The sequence below is a fragment of the Tympanuchus pallidicinctus genome, unplaced genomic scaffold (genome assembly GCF_026119805.1).
Source record: "Tympanuchus pallidicinctus isolate F22 unplaced genomic scaffold, pur_lepc_1.0 scaffold23, whole genome shotgun sequence".
NCBI lineage: Eukaryota > Metazoa > Chordata > Aves > Galliformes > Phasianidae > Tympanuchus > Tympanuchus pallidicinctus.
The window spans coordinates 4,963,997-4,982,657 of NW_026294740.1; the positions used below are offsets into that span (position 1 = coordinate 4,963,997).

Sequence of the window (18,661 nt, forward strand, 5' to 3'; positions counted from 1 at the left end):
GGGAGGTCCCGCTCGGCGGCGGTGCCGCCGGTGACAGCGCGGCCATGCTGCGCAACGGGGCGGCGGGGGGCGGCGCGGCGGCACAGCGGCCCGTGCGCGTCTGGTGCGACGGCTGGTGAGTGCGGGCGGGAATAAAGCGTCTCGGCTGCGCTGCGCCTCCGCTCTTCTGTCACCGCCGCCGGGGTTGCAGGTGGGGGGGGGTGAGAAGAGCGGGAGGGGCTGCGCGCCGGGGGCCGCGGGCGCTTTGCCGGCCGTCCCCGCGACAGCCGCGGCCCGGAGCGCCGCGCCGTCGGTGGGTGCCGCGCGGGCGGGTGGCGGCGAGACGCCGCCCCGGGAGCCGACGGCGATGGCGTGAATCGCGGCGCCGCGATGGGCGGCGGGGAGACTCCGAACCCCGAGCGCCGCCGGAGGAAGGTCGCCGTGCGCAGCCCCTGAGCTCGGCGCGTCCCCGGCGCTGAGAGCCTTTGTCTTTGCAGCTATGACATGGTGCACTACGGCCACTCCAACCAGCTGCGCCAGGCGCGGGCCATGGGCGATTATCTGATCGTGGGAGTGCACACGGACGGTAAGAGGTCGCTCGGCTTTGCGCCTCTCGGTGTTACCGGACGGCCGTTACTCCCGTTACACCGGCGGCGCTCGTCCCGCGTCTCCCAGGAGCGGCGGTGCCGGCACACATTCGGGCGGTGCCGTGCTGCGCTTTGCTGAGCTGCGGTCGCTGCTCTCGGAGGTGCGATCTGCTCTGCCGAAGCCACTGGACCGACTGAGGGTCAGCCCGGGGCCGCGAGCACAGACTGAGAAACTCGAACGTAGATGAGAGTTAAGTGCTAGGAATTAATTCCTGCTTGTGAGCGTGGATCTGAAATCAGTTTATGGATACAGCTTGCAGTGTAGGGTGAAGCCGTTGTTCAGGCATCCTGCTGGGAGCTGCATTGCCAAGCAATGCCCTTGGGAAGCAGTATTTGGGTGTGAGGAGTCACTAACACCTTGTGCCTATAGAGGGAACCCCAACGCCTTTACCACACGCTTACAAATGCGATGGAATAAAAACCATTCCTGAACTCACTGGGCCTTTTGTGCATGCTATAAACGCCCCTCAAGCTCTCATGCTGCAGACCGTACTTCTAACTGGGTTTTCTCTCTCTCTCACCCAGAGGAGATCGCCAAACATAAGGGCCCCCCCGTCTTCACGCAGGAGGAGAGGTACAAGATGGTGCAAGCCATCAAGTGGGTGGATGAGATTGCGCCTGGGGCTCCTTATGTCACCACACTGGAAACCTTGGACAAATATAACTGCGATTTCTGTGTGCATGGTGGTGAGTGATGCTCTTGAGGTGGATTGGTACGAAGAAGGGCCCCATAGGGCTCGTGTGCTCTTGGTTTTCCGGCTGCAAAGCAAGGAGCTGCCTGACTGATGTGAAAGTTAACTCGTGTGTACAGACTGTGGCAGTGCCTGTGCTGGTCTGTACAGGTTCTCCCATTCAGGGATTTGGGAGAAAAGGGTTCGTGGGTGTTGGGACAGCAGTGTGATTCCTTGGCTTTAAGCACCCGTTTCACTTCCAAAGATGAAACGCACTGACAGTTGTCCTGAGATTACCCATAAAACATGCAAGAGCTGTACATGAAAGGAATACGTGTTTACACCAGCTAAATGTGAAAAACACTGCTATGAGGTTAGGTGTGCAAAGCCAGAGTCATTTATGTCTGCTTATCCTGAAATGAGATCAGATCTGAAAAGCTTCGGTCTCTTGATCTAGCTGATAAGCTCCTAAAGCGCTTAGCTGGCCCTGTACTCAGACCTCGTTCTGCTTAGGAACATTTCTCAGCATACAGTCACTGAAGAGAGGCAGTGTTCTGGGGAAACATTCCTGCTTTTGTACTCTGTCCCTTCCTTGGACTATTCACGCTTGTTCAGTTTCGGCCCCTCCTCCCTACCCTTCCAAGGGTATTTTGTTAATTTAATCGGGCACAATCTTTGCACTCTTTCTCTTATCCTACCTCATTTGATCCCAGCAACCTATTGATAAGGCAAGCATTTCATTAAATGCAAATAAATCGTTAATCTTCAATAAGGTAGATAGGTGGGTTTTTTTTTTCACGTGGACAAGATGACTATTGCATTCCTTGTTAGCTTAATTGCCTGTCCTGAATGCACGTTGGGTGTTCGTGACCCTTTGCTAGGGCTGGTGAGGGATTAGCAGAACAGAGGCGTGCTGGTGGCCTTTGCTCCAGATTCGCTGCTTTGATCCCTTCTGCCAATCTTCCTGTCCTTCCACCTGGATGGCATTCATGGATGCTGCGTTTTGGCCGGGCTGTGGTTCTGCAGAAGATAAGTTTTGAAATAGCTGGGTTTAGCATGGGAAAGCGGCAGACAGCAAACCTGCTGCTGCTGTTCTCTCCTGGCACAGGGCTCATTTCTGTCCCTGTGCCCTCAGGGGAGGGAGAGGGGTTTTAGCAGAGCTTTCTTGAGTGTGCCACTGCAGTTGTGCAAGGAAGACAGGAGTTACCTGTGCTGTAAACAAGGGATTAGGCTGAATGAAGCCAGCGTAGGTTTTCACTTGTTAAGTCTTTAAACTGTCATTAAAAGGAGGAGAGAAGTGCTTTCTGTAGAATGAGTTGGGACCCATGCCAAAGCTGAACCAGAGCTGATTCTGGAGGAGTTGAAGGGATATATTAAATGTCTTTGTAGAAGTGCCATCACTGAGGGACTGAGCAATGATGCCCTGTTTAACTGACTGGGGAAGAGCTGTAATGTGAACTAACAGCTCAACACAGTGCTGGAGAAGTTAGTTCAGGTGCTTTTAGCACAGGCTGACGGTGGCTGTTTGTTGTTACTCAGAGAACAATTCAGTCACACCTGCGGTTGGATTTGCTCGCAGGGCAATGAGCTCTTGTTTCCTGGGGTGTCTAATGAACAGCAGGCCAGATTGCTAGTAGACTTTAGCACTGGGAGCACGCTTGTCCCTACAGACAGATTTATTTTCAAGCCCACGACGTTTCTGTGGAGGTGTGGGACATACCCCGTGTGCTGTGATGCAGGCTGTAGGGGTTCTAGTCTGCCTTACGTGCCAGATGTATTCCTCTGCAGCCATAATTCTAACGTAGCTGCTGTGCAGGGAGGTTTGGAGCGCAGCTCTGAGGCTTTCCTCTTTCTGCAGATGACATCACCTTAACGATAGATGGCAAGGACACCTATGAGGAAGTGAAGACAGCCGGGCGATACAGGTACTGCTGTACTACTTCCTACCCTGTGCTGGGCAGAGTTTCTGGGTGTTCCCATCCTGGAGGGAGCTCAGATGAAGACAGCTGTCTTCAGGTCGCACTTCAGCTTTGCTGTGAGATGTGTCAGAGCTTTTAGCTGCTTCAGCCATTTTGGCTTCCAGAAGGTGATGCAGTCCAGCAGCTGTTCTTGGTCAGCTCTGGGGGTTAGCTCTGCTGGCAAGTCTGGGCCAGGTAGGTTTTCCTCATGTCACCCATTGCTGCGGAGGCCCAGCAGGCGAGTGGTGTCCTTTATATCAAGAGCAGGTAGCAGGAAGATGCCGCTCAGGATGATTGCTGGTTTGGATAGATCAGATTTCACAGGTGTAACAGTGGGGAGAGGAAGAGGCACGTGCTTCTGTGGCATCAGCTTTATCCTTTGCTTATCTCCCTGCAGGGAATGCAAACGCACTCAAGGTGTGTCCACTACCGACCTCGTTGGCCGCATGCTGCTCATGACTAAGGCTCACCACAGCAACATAGTGAGTCACAGGGCTTTGGGTGGGAGTTTGGAGTCCAGGGCGTATGTCGGCTCTTGCCTTCCACTGCTCCAAAATGGCAGTGGAGCTCCTGGGCCTGGCTCCCATATCCATGGAGGACTGGCAAGCTGGCTGTGGGCAAAACGCTCTTTGTATTTACTTAAGCCTTTACTTAAACCTGCCTGAAATCACAGCGTACAGCCCGTGGTGCTTTGGTAACGCGTGTGGAAATAAAACCTTGATTCTCCCTTGATTGGCGTGAGCTTCAGGAATGAAAATGCTGGCTAGCCTATGGCTTCTGTGATTGTGGAGTTAGAGAGTGCAGCCACGTTGATCTAACAGCTCAGTGCTGCCAGAATTGGAAGTTCTTCCTTCTCACCGAGCTGCACGCTTCTGCCTTTTGCTGTCTCTGAATCTTATCAGACCTTTCTTGAGTCTCCTCAGCTCACTACCTGGTAGATTGCTAACGTAACCAAAGCAAAAGCAAGGAAGCAGTGTTCTGTAGGTTAATGAATTGAATAGACTCAGTAAATGAGCAATGCACTGAATGGATTAACTGAGAAACAGCAGGGAGGAGACAACGTGGAAACGAGAATTCAGAGGTAGAGGGAGGTCTTTCTTTTAGTGTGCTGAGCTGTTAGATTGGCTTAGCTGTAATAATGCAACTTCACACCATGATGTGACACAGCATCGCTATCTGTCTGCAGACATCCGAGCCCATCCCTGGTGGAGTATCTTTGCAAAAAGAAGGGACACAGTCCTGCTAGGGGCTTGCATAGTCAAGAGAAGACAGAGGTGTGCAATGTTATCCAGCTGTGCAGGTTGAGCAAGAGCCGCTGTCGCTGTGTGATGCCAGGCTGAGGTCACATAAGGAGGTTTCATCTGACTCATGCTGGGACACGACCCTGGTTTAGATATTCACTCTTTGTTAGTATTTAGTGGTGGAGATCATCGATACGCAGCCTAAGCGTGGACTTCCCAGCACTTCTGCCACACACAAGCGTATTTTTGATTGGATGAGCTGTGTGAGTGCTTCAACATTTTGATTCTTTATCTCCCTTCAGGATGAGGACCTAGACTATCGGAAGCACACTGACAACTTTGGGAAGGTAATGTGAGTTCTGGTCGGAGACATCTGGTTTTTGGCCTGTCTGAGAAGGATTCCAAATGTGCTTTTTGGCCTGTATTGCAGGCTTGGTTTTTCCTCTGCATGTATTAGTAACCTCAGTAAATCTCTGCCACCCCCATACTGGTGTAGCCAGTGAGATAGGCAGGTGTGGCTGCACAAGCCCTGCAGTACTGCTGTAGCGAATGATGTTTTGTGGCACCACAGAGCTCCACCTGTTGAGGCTTTGCTGTTTGGCTGGCTTGCTTGTGAAGCCTTTATTGCCACTTCCTTTGCAATGCAGGTACCCACAGTTCCAGCAGAGGGACAGGTTCTGTGGGTTCTCCTTTTAGTACTTATGTTTTTACAGGTGTTGCCTTAGGTCTGGGAAGGATTTATGTAGCAGCACGTAGTTAGCATTCTGTGCAGCCTGGTCTTAAGTAGCAGAGTGTTCCTGCTGGGGCTCTCTGCTGTCATGTTCAGCTCATCATACCCTGGGCTACTTCTAAAGAGCTGTCTGTCTTTTTTTGCCTATTTTTGTTTTTCCTTCCTGAGTGTTATGTTGTTCCTCATTAACATCCACCTGTGCCTAAAGCCAGAGCAGGTTTTCTGCTTGTTGGGGTTTTGCTGACCACGCTGAATTGTTCTCCATCATGTTACCTGTTTTAAGCAGGCTTTTGGGGGTCTGTTGCTCCATGTTAGCAGTTTCCTGGTTCTTGGATTTAGAGAAACATGTATGGACGCTAAGCACTCTGCAGGACCCCTGCCAGAAGTATACCACCTTCTGCATACTGTTTTTGTGGTTTGCCCTAGTCTTGGCTGAACTGTGTTTGTTCTTTCAAGGCTTTTAGAGCTGTTCACATTAGGGGAGCAAAGCGAAGTAGAGGCTGGGGCCAGCGACCTGAAGTGCTTCGTGGTAGGGCTCAGCCTCCACCTTTTGGTTTCAGTGTGTCTGGGCTCTGGCTGCTGGAGTGGAGGTGGTTCTCCTCCTGCTTAGCATACTGCCCTGCCAGGTAAATGGGTAGGCTGCCCTACAGCTTGAAAAGAGCTTTTGCATAAAGGGATTTTGGTAGTTTGTGTGTTGTGCACCTGTTCTGTCGGTAACCCTGCCTCTCCTGGAAGTCCTGGTCTGCCCTGTTGCCTTCCTCCTTCCTAAGTTTTCCTCTCAGCATCTCCTTAGCTGGCTGTGGAGGGGATGATTTATGCTGTGTTTGACAGAGAGAAAGGGGCTTTGGTGAGATCACACAAACATCTGGTGCTGGGAACGTGGACAGTGCAAGCTAAGAGCTGCGATGTTTGCTCACGAATTAAAACACAATCATGCCTGCTGCTGTGTTCTGGTGCTGTGTTTGGTTTTTTCTTTCCAAATCCCCTCCTGGAGCCTGAAAAGGAAGCGTGTGTGATGTGTGTTTTCCTAGGGACCAAAAGGTCACAGTCCTTGGACCGGTGTCTCGCAGTTCCTGCAGACATCTCAGAAGATCATCCAGTTTGCGTCAGGGAAGGAACCACAGCCAGGAGACACTATCATCTATGTGGCTGGAGCCTTTGACCTGTTCCGTATCCTTGACTCTGTTTTGTCAAGAAAATGGTGTTGCTCTGTTTGATGTTCTTGTATTTAAGGCACCAGAACAGGATGTCTCGAGGTCTGGCTGTCTTAGACCAAATGACAGCTGTTAGAAAGCACGAGGCGCGTAGAGCAGGCGCTTCAACCTTGGGACAGTGCTGGAGTGCCCCAAATGGGTAGAAATTCTGGACAGAGGCAAAGTTGTGTCCATGTAAGGTGGAGCTGGAAAGATGGCTTTTGCCCAGAACCTGAGAGCCAGAGGGGGAAGCAGTGAAATGCTAGAAGTTCAAAGGCAAAAAGCAATTGGGAAATAAACCCTTGGGATTAATATATTCTGCTGTGGTTTCCTAATGCGTGTGTTTCTGGCTTCCTTTCCCCATTTTCTATGTGAGCTTCAATTCCTGAAATAGTTCTCCAGATATTGGGCATGTAGATTTCCTGGAGAAGGTTCACCAGCTGGCAGAGAGACCCTACATCATTGCTGGGCTGCACTTTGACCAGGTTTGTGATGTTCAAAGGCAGAACGGCTTGACTGCTGTTCCTTCTGAAACAAGCAGGCTGTGCTCCGGGAGAAAGCGAAGGGTTGTATTGGCTGGTACAGAATGCTTGTATTAGGAGAGAGTGAAAAGGAAGAGGATCACATTGTTTTAATTTTGACTGATGCTTTGCCTTAGGAAGTAAATCGTTACAAAGGGAAGAATTATCCCATCATGAACATCCACGAGAGAACACTCAGTGTCTTGGCCTGCAGGGTAAGTGCCTGCAGCTCTGTCCCTTTGTGCTGTTCCAGAAGTTGCTGAGATGACATTCTTCACTCCTAGCTAACAGCCCTGCCTGAATTCTTTAGAATGTGCTGAGAAAGCAAAGACAGGATTGATTGCTTCCTGCTACCAGAGCTGTGCTCCCAAGGAGGCACTTGGCTTAGCTGTCATCCCAACTAACCCGAGTCAGTGAATCCATCCACATCTTCCACCAGCAGTGAAAAGGCAGAGTGCTGCTCTGCTCTATGCAGAGACACCTGCATTGTTGCAGAAAACCACCTCCTTTCTGCAGCAGGGAAGAAACTTCCTCGGAAAGAAACACAGGGGGGCTCAGAAATGTGTGCTCTGAGCAGTTAACATGGGGATTTGCTGTATGAAGCCTGCCAGAAAGCATCGTCCTTAGTGGAACAAAAAGATGCTGTGTGACAAGTAGTGGCTGCTGAACTCACCTTCTGCTTGGGTTCATAACTCTATAACCAGATAACCTCCTCAAGTGCTTTGTTTTGTTTAAAACCAACCAACCAACCCACCCTAATAATAACCCAAACTCTCTGTTTTGTAGTATGTCTCAGAAGTGGTGATTGGAGCCCCCTATGCTGTCACTGCTGATCTGCTGGATCACTTCAAGGTGAGTCTTTGTGTATGGATGTACACAAGGATGTTGGGTTTCGATGTGCATAGAGAGCTAAAATGGCACTGGAGAGCAGCAGAGCAACGAAGGGTTCTGCTCAGTGTGTTTAGGGAAGCTCTGGCTGGAGACTGAGCCTCCAGATTCTGATGTTGGTATTCCTCATTTCCCACCTCTGCTTAGTGAGTGGCAGAGTTACTGTCACCTTCTGGAGGGATGTGATGGTGTCAGTGACTTTGTCCCTCTCTGTAGGTAACTCTTGTGTGTCATGGGATGACTGAGGTGGTTCCAGACAAGGATGGTTCTGATCCATATGAGGTAAGGTGCCAATTGCTGCAGCCCGTGCTTTGTCATGGTGGTGACAGGTATGGTTTTGTTCACACTCCTGGGCTGAGATGTGAATGGCAGTGCTTGCTACCAGCACATCCTGGGCAACTGGCTCTGTTTTTACCCACCCCTCAGGGAGCTACTTGTATCATCCACAACAGCCCCATTCTTTTAGTCACTGTTTTGCCTGTTTTCCATACCTTCGTGGCAGAATGAGAAATCTGGTGATCCTTGCTCTGTGCCAATCCCTCACTCAGCTCCTGACTGCATTACGTTTTGCTTCTGGCAATAATTCAGTCTGTATCCGAGATCATCTTGTGCTGTGCCTGGCTGAGCACCCACAGGGCCTTCTGGACCCTCTGCTCAGCTCTCATTTATGGAGCTGTAAATTGGAGGTCCTGCGTGTTCCTTGCAGACAAATCTGCTGTGTTTGTCCACAGGAACCGAAGAGACGTGGCATTTTCCAGCTCGTGGACAGTGGCAGCAATCTCACCACAGATTTAATTGTGCAGAGAATCATCAAGAACAGGTTGGCTTTCTTCATCTCTTAGTTCTGTTCAGTCCTGCTTGTCTGAGGACGGATTGATGGGATTGAGCAGAAAGAAGAAGGGAGTAATTAAGGCACAGAAGAGGAAATCAGTGAACGTGGTCCTTCCTCTTCCGTAGCTTTGTTTTGGAGCTTTTGGTGGGCTGCTTCATTGTGAATTTACCAGACCGTATAGGAAAAGGAATAGCTGAACTGTTCTGCAAAAGAATGTGCTTCACAGCATGTTTTATTGCTTTTCCTCTTCTATCAGTGAAGATATTTCCGTGCTGTCTTCTTGTGGATTCAGCATACTGCTTCTTTGCAAGCTTTGCTCTTTTAAGCTTCAGCCCTTCACCTCCAACGACCCCGGTTCAGATCAGTTGTCAGTTTGAATTTGGTGTTGCAGCATTAAGTGGTTTGCTCAGGACAGACCAAGTGTGGAATAGAAGCATCTTCTGCAGAGAGTGAACTAAGTGTGGTGTGAACTAAGTGAGAGTGGGAGCCTAGGATTTGAGTGATCGTGGCACCCCTGGAAATCTCTCAGAGATGGCTCTCAAATTGGAGGGTGGTGGGTCGTGATGGGGCTTCTGAAATACTCACAGAACAAAACTGCAGAGAAGAGGGCAACACTCTCCTGTTCCAGGTGGTTTTAGTCTCCTAAAGATAAAGTCTGGATAAGACTGATGGCATTTTATGATTGATGCAGGCTGGAGTTTGAAGCCAGGAACCAGAAGAAGGAAGCCAAAGAGCTGGCAGTATTGGAGGCCATGAAGAGACTGGAGGAGAAGCATTAGACCAGCAGGGAGCTGATGCGTTGCTCACAGAACGCCGCAGCGTCACCTTCTGGAGGAGCAGGGAGCTCTTCTGGGAAGGACTGAGCGAGGGCAGCACTGCCGGTGTGCTCAGGATGTGCTGCCCTGCCCTGCCCTGCACTAATTATGCAGACATAATGAGTTGGGATCTTGTTGCCTAGTTCTTCCTCTGTTAATCAGCCACTGTTCCCTTTCCCAGGAGAAGATTTGAGAAAAGGAAAAAAATATATATATAATGTTTTTAATTATAACTAACGTTTTAACATGTTGATGTGCTTTTACTTTCTGCCATTTCTGGCTTTTAGAAGATTGGAAATGGAGCAGCTGCTCAGGCCCCTCCTGCCCCCATCCACGTTCTGCTGTCCTGATCAGAGTCTGCATTTCGGAGCAGCCCTTCGGGCAGTGGTGCAAACTGGAGGGGGAACGCACACAGCCCAGCAGTTCTGTGAGCTTTGGGCTGGGGAGGCCAGGCCCATCGCCGTGTCTCCTGCTGGTGGTGCTTCTTGGCTGCTGCCTCTACACAAACTCCAGACCCAAACTGCTGCTGGTTTAACTAGATAAAGCCTTTCTCCAGCTGTGCCCAGTGCCAGTGAATCATTTACTTCACAGTGACAGGCAGCAGCTTGGCATCTGCTGGGGGGGCACAGAGAGCCTCTCAGGCCTGATGTTCTCCCTGGTGAGTTGAGGAATTTCTCTTGCACAAGGCTGGAGCATACAGGGGGGGCTCTTACCAACAGCTTTTCCTGCATGAGATGAGCAGGACTCAGTGCTCCCCATGGGCCGTGCCTGGGGCTGTGCTTGCAGCTGCTGCCGGAGCAACCTTGTGCCTGACAGATGTTACTGGGACGAGTGACCCTGTGGGCTGGAATTCCACTGCTATTTTGTGAGGGTTGAAGTGCAGCACGTTTATCTCCTGCGGGGCTCTGCAGGGCCTGAGGAGGTCTGGGAAGAGCCGGGCGCTGGGCTGAGCCCTTCTCTGCCTCGTACATTCCAGGGTGCTGTGCTCGGCCTTTCCCTGCACTGTGCTGTACCATCCCTCCATGCCCATTCTTTTGTCCTCTGTTGTAAACTTCTGTTGCTGATCATTAATAAAACGTCGAAGAGTTGTCTGTTGGTCTCTTTTGTCCTCGAGTCTGGGTGCCTGACTTTGGCAGTTGCATAAACTGTGACAGACACGCAGTTGAGATTCTCCTGGTGCCTCGGTGCACTGTGGTGTGCAGGCAGCCCTGCGGGGTCCATCCTGCCCACAGTTTGTGCAGATGGGCTGCAGAGCCTCAAGGCCTCACATCAGTGCCATCCGCATAACTGAATGTGTCATCTGTCACAAGGTGCTGCCGAGATCAAACCATCCACCTGTGTGGGAGCACTCGGCCTCCCCATGGGGTGGGAATGGGAGAACTGTGGGGCTCCTGTCTTCTCCCGGAGCTCCTTGGGCACATCTGATGGGAGCAGTGGGTTCACCCTAGTCCCCAGTGTTGGGTCTGACCCACTTCTCTGCCGCTCTGCTGTCCCATGCTGCTCTCAGGGTTGAGGCTTCTACCTCGCTGACCCCCAGCTCCCCACTGCTGAGCAGCACCATGCAGCCATCATCACAACCACCTCCGCCTCAGTGACAAATTGACCCCAGGCTGAGAGCATCTGCATGCAGTGAGCCGCCCCCAGCACCAACGCAGGTACTGCTGTTATTAAAAAATGACAAAACCATTCCATTTCTGATCCTGGTGCGCGGGTGCGTGCCTGCCAGTGTCACTTAACTGCCAAAGAAGCTGCAGCTTCGCTTGCTCAGATGGGTGTGTGGTGAGTGGCGTTCTGTGCAGCTGCTCACTGCTATTTCTAAGCAGAAAACTTTTGCACATGACATCTCCTACCTCAGGTGCCTGCGGGCCCTTTTAATTCTCCTTCCAAGTCTGCATTTGCTCACATCCCAAGAGTCCCAGAGGGCAACAATGAGTGCGGAGTCAAAATGAGGAAATAAATTAAATGAATTTAAAATCTGTGACTGACTGAGTAATTTTGCGGGTATTTTTTGGTTCATTTGTTATTTTATTTGTTCTTTTTCCTTCCTTTCCCAAGCACAGCTCAGAGCTTTGGCTCCGGCATCAACCCCAAGGCAGCTGCCCCTGTGAAGCGCAGTGCTGTGAGTGGTGGCAGCGGTGCTGGGTATGTGGGGCTGCGTAGGGCCCTGGGTGGGGGCACCGTGGGGTGGAGGCACCTTCACAGCGTGGGGCTGAATCAGTCTGCAGACAATTCAGCCCCATCTCCTGCTCAAGGGCTCCAGAGCCTGGGTCTGCATGCTTGGGTGCAGGGTGTTGCCCTGGCTGGGGGTGGTGACCATTGGGGTACTGCTGCACCCAGGTCCTGCTGCCAGAGCCCAGTCCGAGCACCCTGGGGTTGGGCCTTTGCCTGCAGGCAAAGATGGTCCCCTCCTGGGGCAGTAATTTGCTGGTTGCAGTCACGGTTATTTTTCTGCTGGGGATGGGAACAGCCATAGACACCCAAAAGTACCATCCCTGCCCCTCTAGGACAGTTGGACTGCAGGGTTGAGGCTGTGCCAGTGCTGTCATGAGTTCTTGCAGATGTGTGAACCTAGAGGCTGAGTCTCAGCAGTGGCAGTGCTGGGTTTGTGTGGGGTCAGTGTGTGGCTCCCCCTGATCTCAGTCCATGGCATCTCCCACCCCAGGGTAAAGTCCTTCCTCAGTTCGGCTTGGCTAGCTACAACCCCCCTCCCTCCCCCAGCTTCAGATACATCTCCTGTATTGCTCAGAGATCTGCAGACATGGCAGGGAGAGGTAGGGGCTTATCAGCCACGTGAAAGAGACTTTCGCTCTGCACCAGCTCTGCTCACAGGCACTGTGCTCAGAGCTGGGTTGCTCCAAGCACTGGCAGATCCCCACTTCCCACTGTGGATCCTTGTGCCCATCTGTCTAACCAAGGTGGGCACTGTTCCAGCTCTGACACTCGGTTTCAAAGGGCTCCCTCCCCCTGCACTGTTTTTTTTGCCTTCAGCTCAGCAATGGAGCTTCAGCTTGGGCTTTGTCCCCCAGTACCTGTGGCACTACCGAAGCTCTTATCCACACAGTCCTGGGTGGGCACTGCTTCTTAGGGCATGCATCTGGCAGGGCCCCCCTGTGTACCCCCAGATCCTGGTGCGCTCCCCCCAGCCCTGAGGGCTTCCAGGAGCACCTCCATTCCCTCAAGGACAGACAAGATCTCTCCATTCCATGTGCATTTATTGTTACTGTAGAGCCACAGTGCTGCCTCAGGCGCCTGCACACTCCGTGGAGACCAAGGACACAGTCACAGCCGCTCTGCACTGGAGAGCACTGGGGACCCCTGGCAGCAGCCGGCAGCTCCGTAGCTCGGGGTCCACATCTGTCACACACGGCACCTGCAGGGAGAGCATCACAGAGACCCGTGTTCCTGGGTGGGAACGTTGGAGTGGGGCTGCCCACAGAGCCCCGCAGGTGGGCAGTCCCGGTCCCAGCACGTTCCATGACCGGAGCATCCTGGTACTCACTGTGGCGCGGAGCGGAGCAGCGAGTCCGAGATGGAGTGCTGCAGGGCGGCGCTGGGCAGCAACTTCGCTGTCGGAGCGGCGGCTGTAGGGCAAGCGGCGGAGGCCGGAAAGCAGTCCCGAGGCTCTGCCCACCGGGTAGGAGAGGGGCGCGGCCGCCTGCCGATACCAGGATGCGGCGGGGCGGCAGAGCAGCGCCACGGCTACGGCCAGAACCAGGCAGCGGGCGGCGCGCATCGTGCCAGACGGAGCGCAGCGCTCCGGAACGCCGCCGCCGCCGCCTCTTTATGGCCGCGCCCGCCCCCGCCGCACAGCCCGAGGGAAACCGCCGCTCTCCGCCCACGGAGCCGGGAGAGAAGCGGCGGACGGGGGCGGATGGGATCACTCCTTGAACTTCCACTCCTGGCGGCACATGGGGCAATGCTGCTGCACCTGCTGCGAGTGCAGCCACTTCAGGATGCAGTGCATGTGGAAGCAGTGCGAGCACTGTCCCCACACCAGCGGGCAGTCGTCCCCGGGCACTTTGCCTGCGGCGCGGACACAACGTCAGGACGGGCCCCACCGAACCGGACCGCGTACCGGGCCGCGCACCGGGCCGCGCCCCGCGGCCGCGCCACACTCACAGTCGGGGCAGCAGCCGTTGAAGGCCATGCGGCAGATACCGCAGTTTTCGTCGTTCGCCACCCACAGCCACGAGGCGACGCCGCTCCAGCTCCGCACCTTCACACGCATCGCCGCCGGAAATGCCGCCCGCCGGCTCACACCGCGCCGCCGGAAGTGCCGCCCACCGCCCCACAAGGCCCCGCGAATCTGAACGCGCGCGAGCACCGCGCCTCCGCCGCCGGCCCTGCCTCTTCCGCTTCCGGCGTCGGCGCAGCGCGGCCGGAAGCGCAGGCCCCGGAGCGGAGCCGCCATCATGGCCGACAAGATGGACATGTCCCTGGACGATATCATTAAGCTCAACCGAAGCCAGCGCGGCGGCGGCCGGGGCGGTGGCCGGGGCGGCCGGGGCCGAGGCGGCGTCACCCGCGGGGGCGGGCCCGGTCGGGGCGGCGTGGGAGCCGGGCGAGCGGGCGGCGGCCCCGTGCGGAACAGGCCGGTGATGGCCCGGGGCGGCGGCAGGAATCGGCCCGCGCCGTATAGCCGGGTACGGGCCGGGAGCGGGGGCGGCATCTGGTCGGCGGGGCCCGGAGGGAGCGGGCCGGTCCGCGGGGTGGGAGGGGGCGGCGGCGGTTCCTGGACGGGGTGGGGGCGGTGGGGCGGTTGGCCCTTTGTCTGTTGCCGGCAGCCGGGCCGTGCCGGCGGGCCCCGGCGCCGCTCAGCGAGGCGTCCCTGTCGTTGCAGCCGAAACAGCTCCCCGAGAAGTGGCAGCACGACCTCTTCGACAGCGGTTTTGGGGCGGGCGCTGGCGTGGAGACCGGCGGGAAGCTGCTCGTCTCCAACTTGGACTTCGGCGTCTCAGATGCGGATATCCAGGTACGGGCTCGGGGTTGTTTCCGGGGGGTTTCATTCATAACATTGGTGCTGGATGCTGGGGGTGGCTGCAGGAGCACTGCTGGCCCTGCTCCCACTGGAAGGGCCCTCTGTACAGTGCTTGGCCTTGTGCTGCAGGCACTGCTGGGGCCCTGTTCTGAGGAGTTGGAGTGGCTGTATTCAGAAAAGCCACGGTCTTTATGGGGCTGTAGATAATCGCATAATAAATGGATCTGCCATGATGTTGTGTGGGGGAAGCTGCCTTAGCTTAGTCTTGCTATGACTGCAGAGCTTGTCGCAGGCTGTGTGAGCTTTTAAGGTTTGTGTAATTCCAGAGGTTCAGTAACTGTATGTGTGCATCTGTTGGCTATGTTTTCCTAGTACTTGTTTATGTACTTTCTTTGTTAAAGCTGTGTTTTGTTCAGTGACAAGGTGTTCGTATAGATGCATCAGTGGCAGAAGTCTGATTTATGAGGGAGTACCTGCTCACTCATGCTGCCATTTCCACAATTGTGTATCCTGTGACAGCTGAATGTTCTAGCTGAGGTACCAACTGCAGCTAAATCCCTTGTTCCTGCTGTGCCCTGGGTGCAGGCTGTCTGCAGCAGAGCTGAGGCAGGCAGGGCTCAGTGTGCCTGCACAGCTGTGGGGCTGCTTCACCTGTGGGCAACAAGGTGTGCAGAAACATCTGCAAATCCAAGGAGCATCCACTCTGGAGGGTTTTGCTGACTTAGTCACGTTGCAAAGAGCTTTGGATGGTTTCTGGTCCTTGTGTCCCCACCAGAGAAAGAAAAAAAAAAATTTTTAATGTTTTCTTCCTCTGTTAATTCATTCCTGTTCACCCCTATGCCAATCTCTGTGCATCAGGAGAATTGGAAGTGGGCTTTTTTAGGTCACCTATTTATTGAGTGATGCACTTAAAATCGCTATTCTTTCCTCAAGTAAGTTTAGTTGAAATAAATTTCCTGTTTGCTGTAATCAGGCCCAACACGTAAAATGTGAATCTGTGAAGTATCTCAGTGTAAGGAATTTGTGTGTTTTGTTTGTGGCAAGTTGAGAATTTCCTTCCCACAGTTGGCTTGGACTGCAGGAGCAGACAAACTTGTGCATGTGTTATATGTAGCAGCAAAGCTGACTTAATGGGCTTGTGCCTCTTTGTTACTGCCCATCCCATAATTTCCCACTAAGCTGCACTGGTTCTTTGTTTCGGTGCTGATCGTGTCATTAATATGGCACTGCACAGCTCAGTGCTGTCTGCAGGAACGAGGGGCTGGAGGGAGCCTTGCACATCTTGCTCTTGGAGGAGGCTGTGTGGTGCTGTGGCTCCAGTTTCTCTGCAGGACAAGGAAGTGATGAAGCACCTCTCCTCCCATGTGGTGCTGTCTTCCAGAAAGCTTGTTGAGTGCTGTGCTAATGTTTCATGTCCAGTAGATGGACACAATGGAGAAACTTACTGGCAAGCTTGCCTAAAGTGTAGCTGGCTTCAGAAGTGAAAATATTTATAGTGCTCTTTTCAAATGCTTGGATAGGAATTCGTAGAGGTGGCTGGAATAGTGTTCAGGCTCTGCTGCAGGTGATGTGAAAGGCAGCCCGTGGTGTCCACTTTGGACACCTGACAATTCTGTGCATTGGGAGCTTTTGAAGCATGGGGTGCAGGTAAAAACTTGCAGAGTAGTGAGATGTCCCTAGATGGTGTACTAGATGTAGCATCTGAAACAAAATGGATGGCTCCACTGTTGCAGTCTTCCATCACTTGTGATGGTGAATGATGAACTTCAGTAGAAGACTTCCTGGTCTCAGTTTATTCAGAAACATCCCTAAGCTCTGGAAGGGCCTGTGCTTTAAATTGCACCTGGTCTAGCAAAGCTTTTAGGAAAAAAGAAGTCTAGCGCATAGAAATTGTGATTATTTTATGAATTTCTGCATTTGTATGGATGATCTTTCCTTGGGAAATTGATTAGGGTCTGGATTATTTTCAAACAGTGTCTCTGTTGATTCAACCTTGAGGAAAGACCGTCAGTGTCCCTGGGAAAAGGAGCAGGTCAGCACATCTTGAGGCTGCTTTGTTTACAGGCACCCTTCAAGCGGTGGATATGAAGTCCTGTTTGTTTCTGCCACCTGTGGCTGCTTTTTTGGAACTCTTTAATGGCTTGTGTTCCTTTCATTGGTGCCTTTTGTGAGGTGTCAGGGATGTACATGTGATCAGTGAAAGCGGGAGCTGCCTGCACCTTGTCTGGGCTGCTTGGTGTTTGCGGCGCTGACTGAAGCATCCTCGCTTCTCCCTCTGTTTCTCAGGAACTCTTTGCAGAATTTGGGACCTTGAAGAAGGCAGCAGTGCACTACGACAGATCTGGGCGCAGTCTAGGGACAGCAGATGTGCATTTTGAAAGGAAAGCAGATGCTCTGAAAGCTATGAAGCAGTACAATGGAGTCCCCTTGGATGGTGAGTCTCCGGGGCTGTCGCGTGCTCCTCTGCACACGTTTGTGTACCTGCCACACTCACAGGGTAACTGGCTGCTTTTCCTGCAGGGCGTCCCATGAACATTCAGCTGGTTACATCACAGATAGACACACAGAGGAGACCAGCACAGAGGTGAGAAGCCGTACTGCCGCGGGAGTCGCTGTGTCAGTCAGCACGGCAGTGAACAGGCCTGTTTAGGAAGCATGGATCCTCCTCGTGTCCTGCAAACTTCTGAGTGCCTGTTGGGGTTAACCAGAATGCACTATAACAGTTGCTTTTTAAAAATCACAGCGTAAACAGAGGTGGCATGACCAGAAACCGTGGTGGTACAGGAGGATTTGGTGGTGGAGGTACCAGGCGAGGTAGTCGTGGTGGGAGCAGAGGGAGAGGCAGAGGGGCTGGAAGAACTTCCAAACAGCAGCTCTCTGCAGAAGAACTAGATGCACAGCTGGATGCTTACAATGCCAGGGTAAGTGCTGCTCGCATGATGTTCACAGGTACCCTGCAGTGTCTTTTTGACAAATTTTGGCAGCTGGCTGGAAAGAGAAATTGTTTTTCAGGTCATTGGACTTAAATAGCCTCCCTCTAAAGCTGAGCATTGCCCTGTTCCTGTAGCTGCCTTAGCTCTCCAGAACTACTGTTGCTCATAAGTAAGAAATAGACCCTTTTCCAACTTCCCCTGGCTTGTTGCAACCTGTGTCAGCCAGAATTGGCAGTAGCCAAGATGTGTAATGAACTAAAGCTATGGACCAAAGCCCAGAGAGATAATAGGCTAGAAAAATGAAAAACAGAAAGAAAAAACACATGAAATAACTGCCTTGGTGCTAAGAAGAGGAAAGAGGTCAGTGATGATCACAGCCTGCAAAACCCTAATGCAGAGCTGGGTGAACAGAGCAATGCATGTGGTTTCTTTCATTCAGAATGAGCTCAAATGTTGTGCCACAGCAAGACTGAAGTCTGAACTGCGAATCAAAGTTAAATTTGTGCATGATGTAGTGCAGCATCATGAAACATGCTGGTCTATGTTGTAGAAATGGGATTAAATGAAGCGTTAGCATGGATAAAGTGAGATGAATTCTAGAAACATGGCTGTGGAAACGTGGTTTAGAGCAGTGCTCTCTGAAACTAGAGGTGCTTAAATGATGATAGTTAGAAAAGGCTTTAGGTTGAGGAGCGAGAAGTGTGATGTAGGGAGTTTGCCCAGGTACTGAGGTGCAGGTCAGGTCCGGCCAGTAGGCACTGTGGCGCTGGGGTTGGGGCTGCATCTCTGCTACTGAAGCTGCAGCATCCTGGGGTTGGCAGCCAGGGCTGGGAGGGTCAGGGCTGGGGGGAGGGTTGTGGTGGGCTGCTGACGCTCCTCTCTGCTCTCTTCTAGATGGACACCAGCTAAAGTGGCGAGCAGTGCATGGAAGGACTCCAGACATCTCATTCCATGCTCTGTGGCGGGAGGGGTGTGCGACTGTGGCTACTAATATCAAGGATGGAATTTGTTTTACTTTTATGTTTTGGAATAGGTTTTAAACTCATGTAAAGGTTTTTTTTAATTCTGAAGCAGACCCGTTTTGTACCGAGTTATTTTTGGGATAAATTTTACTGGTTGCCTGTTGGGCCGAGGTGGCTTTTTCACCTTTGCCGTAATAAAATAGAACCGTGTCTAGAGCTCTGCCTGCTCCCTGGCGGCCGCTGCCGCCCCGTCGGCCCGCGCGCTCCTTTCCCGCGCCCGCCCTGCCCACCGGCCCCGGCTCTGCGGTCCGAG

The 18,661-nt window shown here is 52.9% G+C and overlaps 4 protein-coding genes across 5 annotated transcripts; 2 read left to right on the plus strand and 2 right to left on the minus strand.

Annotated features, from left to right (window-relative positions):
• Nucleotides 1-4: 4 nt before the first annotated feature.
• On the plus strand, nucleotides 5-10,564 carry PCYT2 (phosphate cytidylyltransferase 2, ethanolamine). Of its 2 annotated transcripts, XM_052687940.1 has the most exons (13): nucleotides 5-115; nucleotides 477-565; nucleotides 1,152-1,313; nucleotides 3,156-3,222; nucleotides 3,653-3,737; nucleotides 4,799-4,843; nucleotides 6,258-6,396; nucleotides 6,822-6,904; nucleotides 7,078-7,155; nucleotides 7,727-7,792; nucleotides 8,045-8,110; nucleotides 8,560-8,648; nucleotides 9,352-10,564. In XM_052687940.1, exons 1-13 carry the CDS (start codon nucleotides 45-47, stop codon nucleotides 9,437-9,439), a joined length of 1,128 nt encoding a protein of 375 aa, XP_052543900.1. In that variant the 5' UTR covers nucleotides 5-44; the 3' UTR covers nucleotides 9,440-10,564. The 2 variants fall into 2 exon arrangements, with proteins under 2 accessions (XP_052543900.1, XP_052543902.1); XM_052687942.1 differs by lacking the exon at nucleotides 4,799-4,843 and having other exon boundaries at nucleotides 6-115.
• Nucleotides 10,565-12,670: 2,106 nt separating this feature from the next.
• NPB (neuropeptide B) lies at nucleotides 12,671-13,271 on the minus strand. The gene is made up of 2 exons (XM_052687622.1): nucleotides 12,975-13,271; nucleotides 12,671-12,845 (listed from the first exon to the last, which is right to left on the minus strand). Exons 1-2 carry the CDS (start codon nucleotides 13,206-13,208, stop codon nucleotides 12,717-12,719), a joined length of 363 nt encoding a protein of 120 aa, XP_052543582.1. The 5' UTR covers nucleotides 13,209-13,271; the 3' UTR covers nucleotides 12,671-12,716.
• A 53-nt stretch (nucleotides 13,272-13,324) lies between these two features.
• On the minus strand, nucleotides 13,325-13,703 carry ANAPC11 (anaphase promoting complex subunit 11). Its single transcript, XM_052687626.1, has 2 exons — nucleotides 13,595-13,703; nucleotides 13,325-13,498 (listed from the first exon to the last, which is right to left on the minus strand). The coding sequence occupies exons 1-2, from the start codon at nucleotides 13,701-13,703 to the stop codon at nucleotides 13,353-13,355; spliced, it is 255 nt and encodes an 84-aa protein (XP_052543586.1). The 3' UTR covers nucleotides 13,325-13,352.
• Nucleotides 13,704-13,835: 132 nt separating this feature from the next.
• ALYREF (Aly/REF export factor) lies at nucleotides 13,836-18,564 on the plus strand. The gene is made up of 6 exons (XM_052687602.1): nucleotides 13,836-14,118; nucleotides 14,316-14,447; nucleotides 16,740-16,887; nucleotides 16,974-17,037; nucleotides 17,197-17,374; nucleotides 18,281-18,564. Exons 1-6 carry the CDS (start codon nucleotides 13,888-13,890, stop codon nucleotides 18,293-18,295), a joined length of 768 nt encoding a protein of 255 aa, XP_052543562.1. The 5' UTR covers nucleotides 13,836-13,887; the 3' UTR covers nucleotides 18,296-18,564.
• Nucleotides 18,565-18,661: the final 97 nt, after the last annotated feature.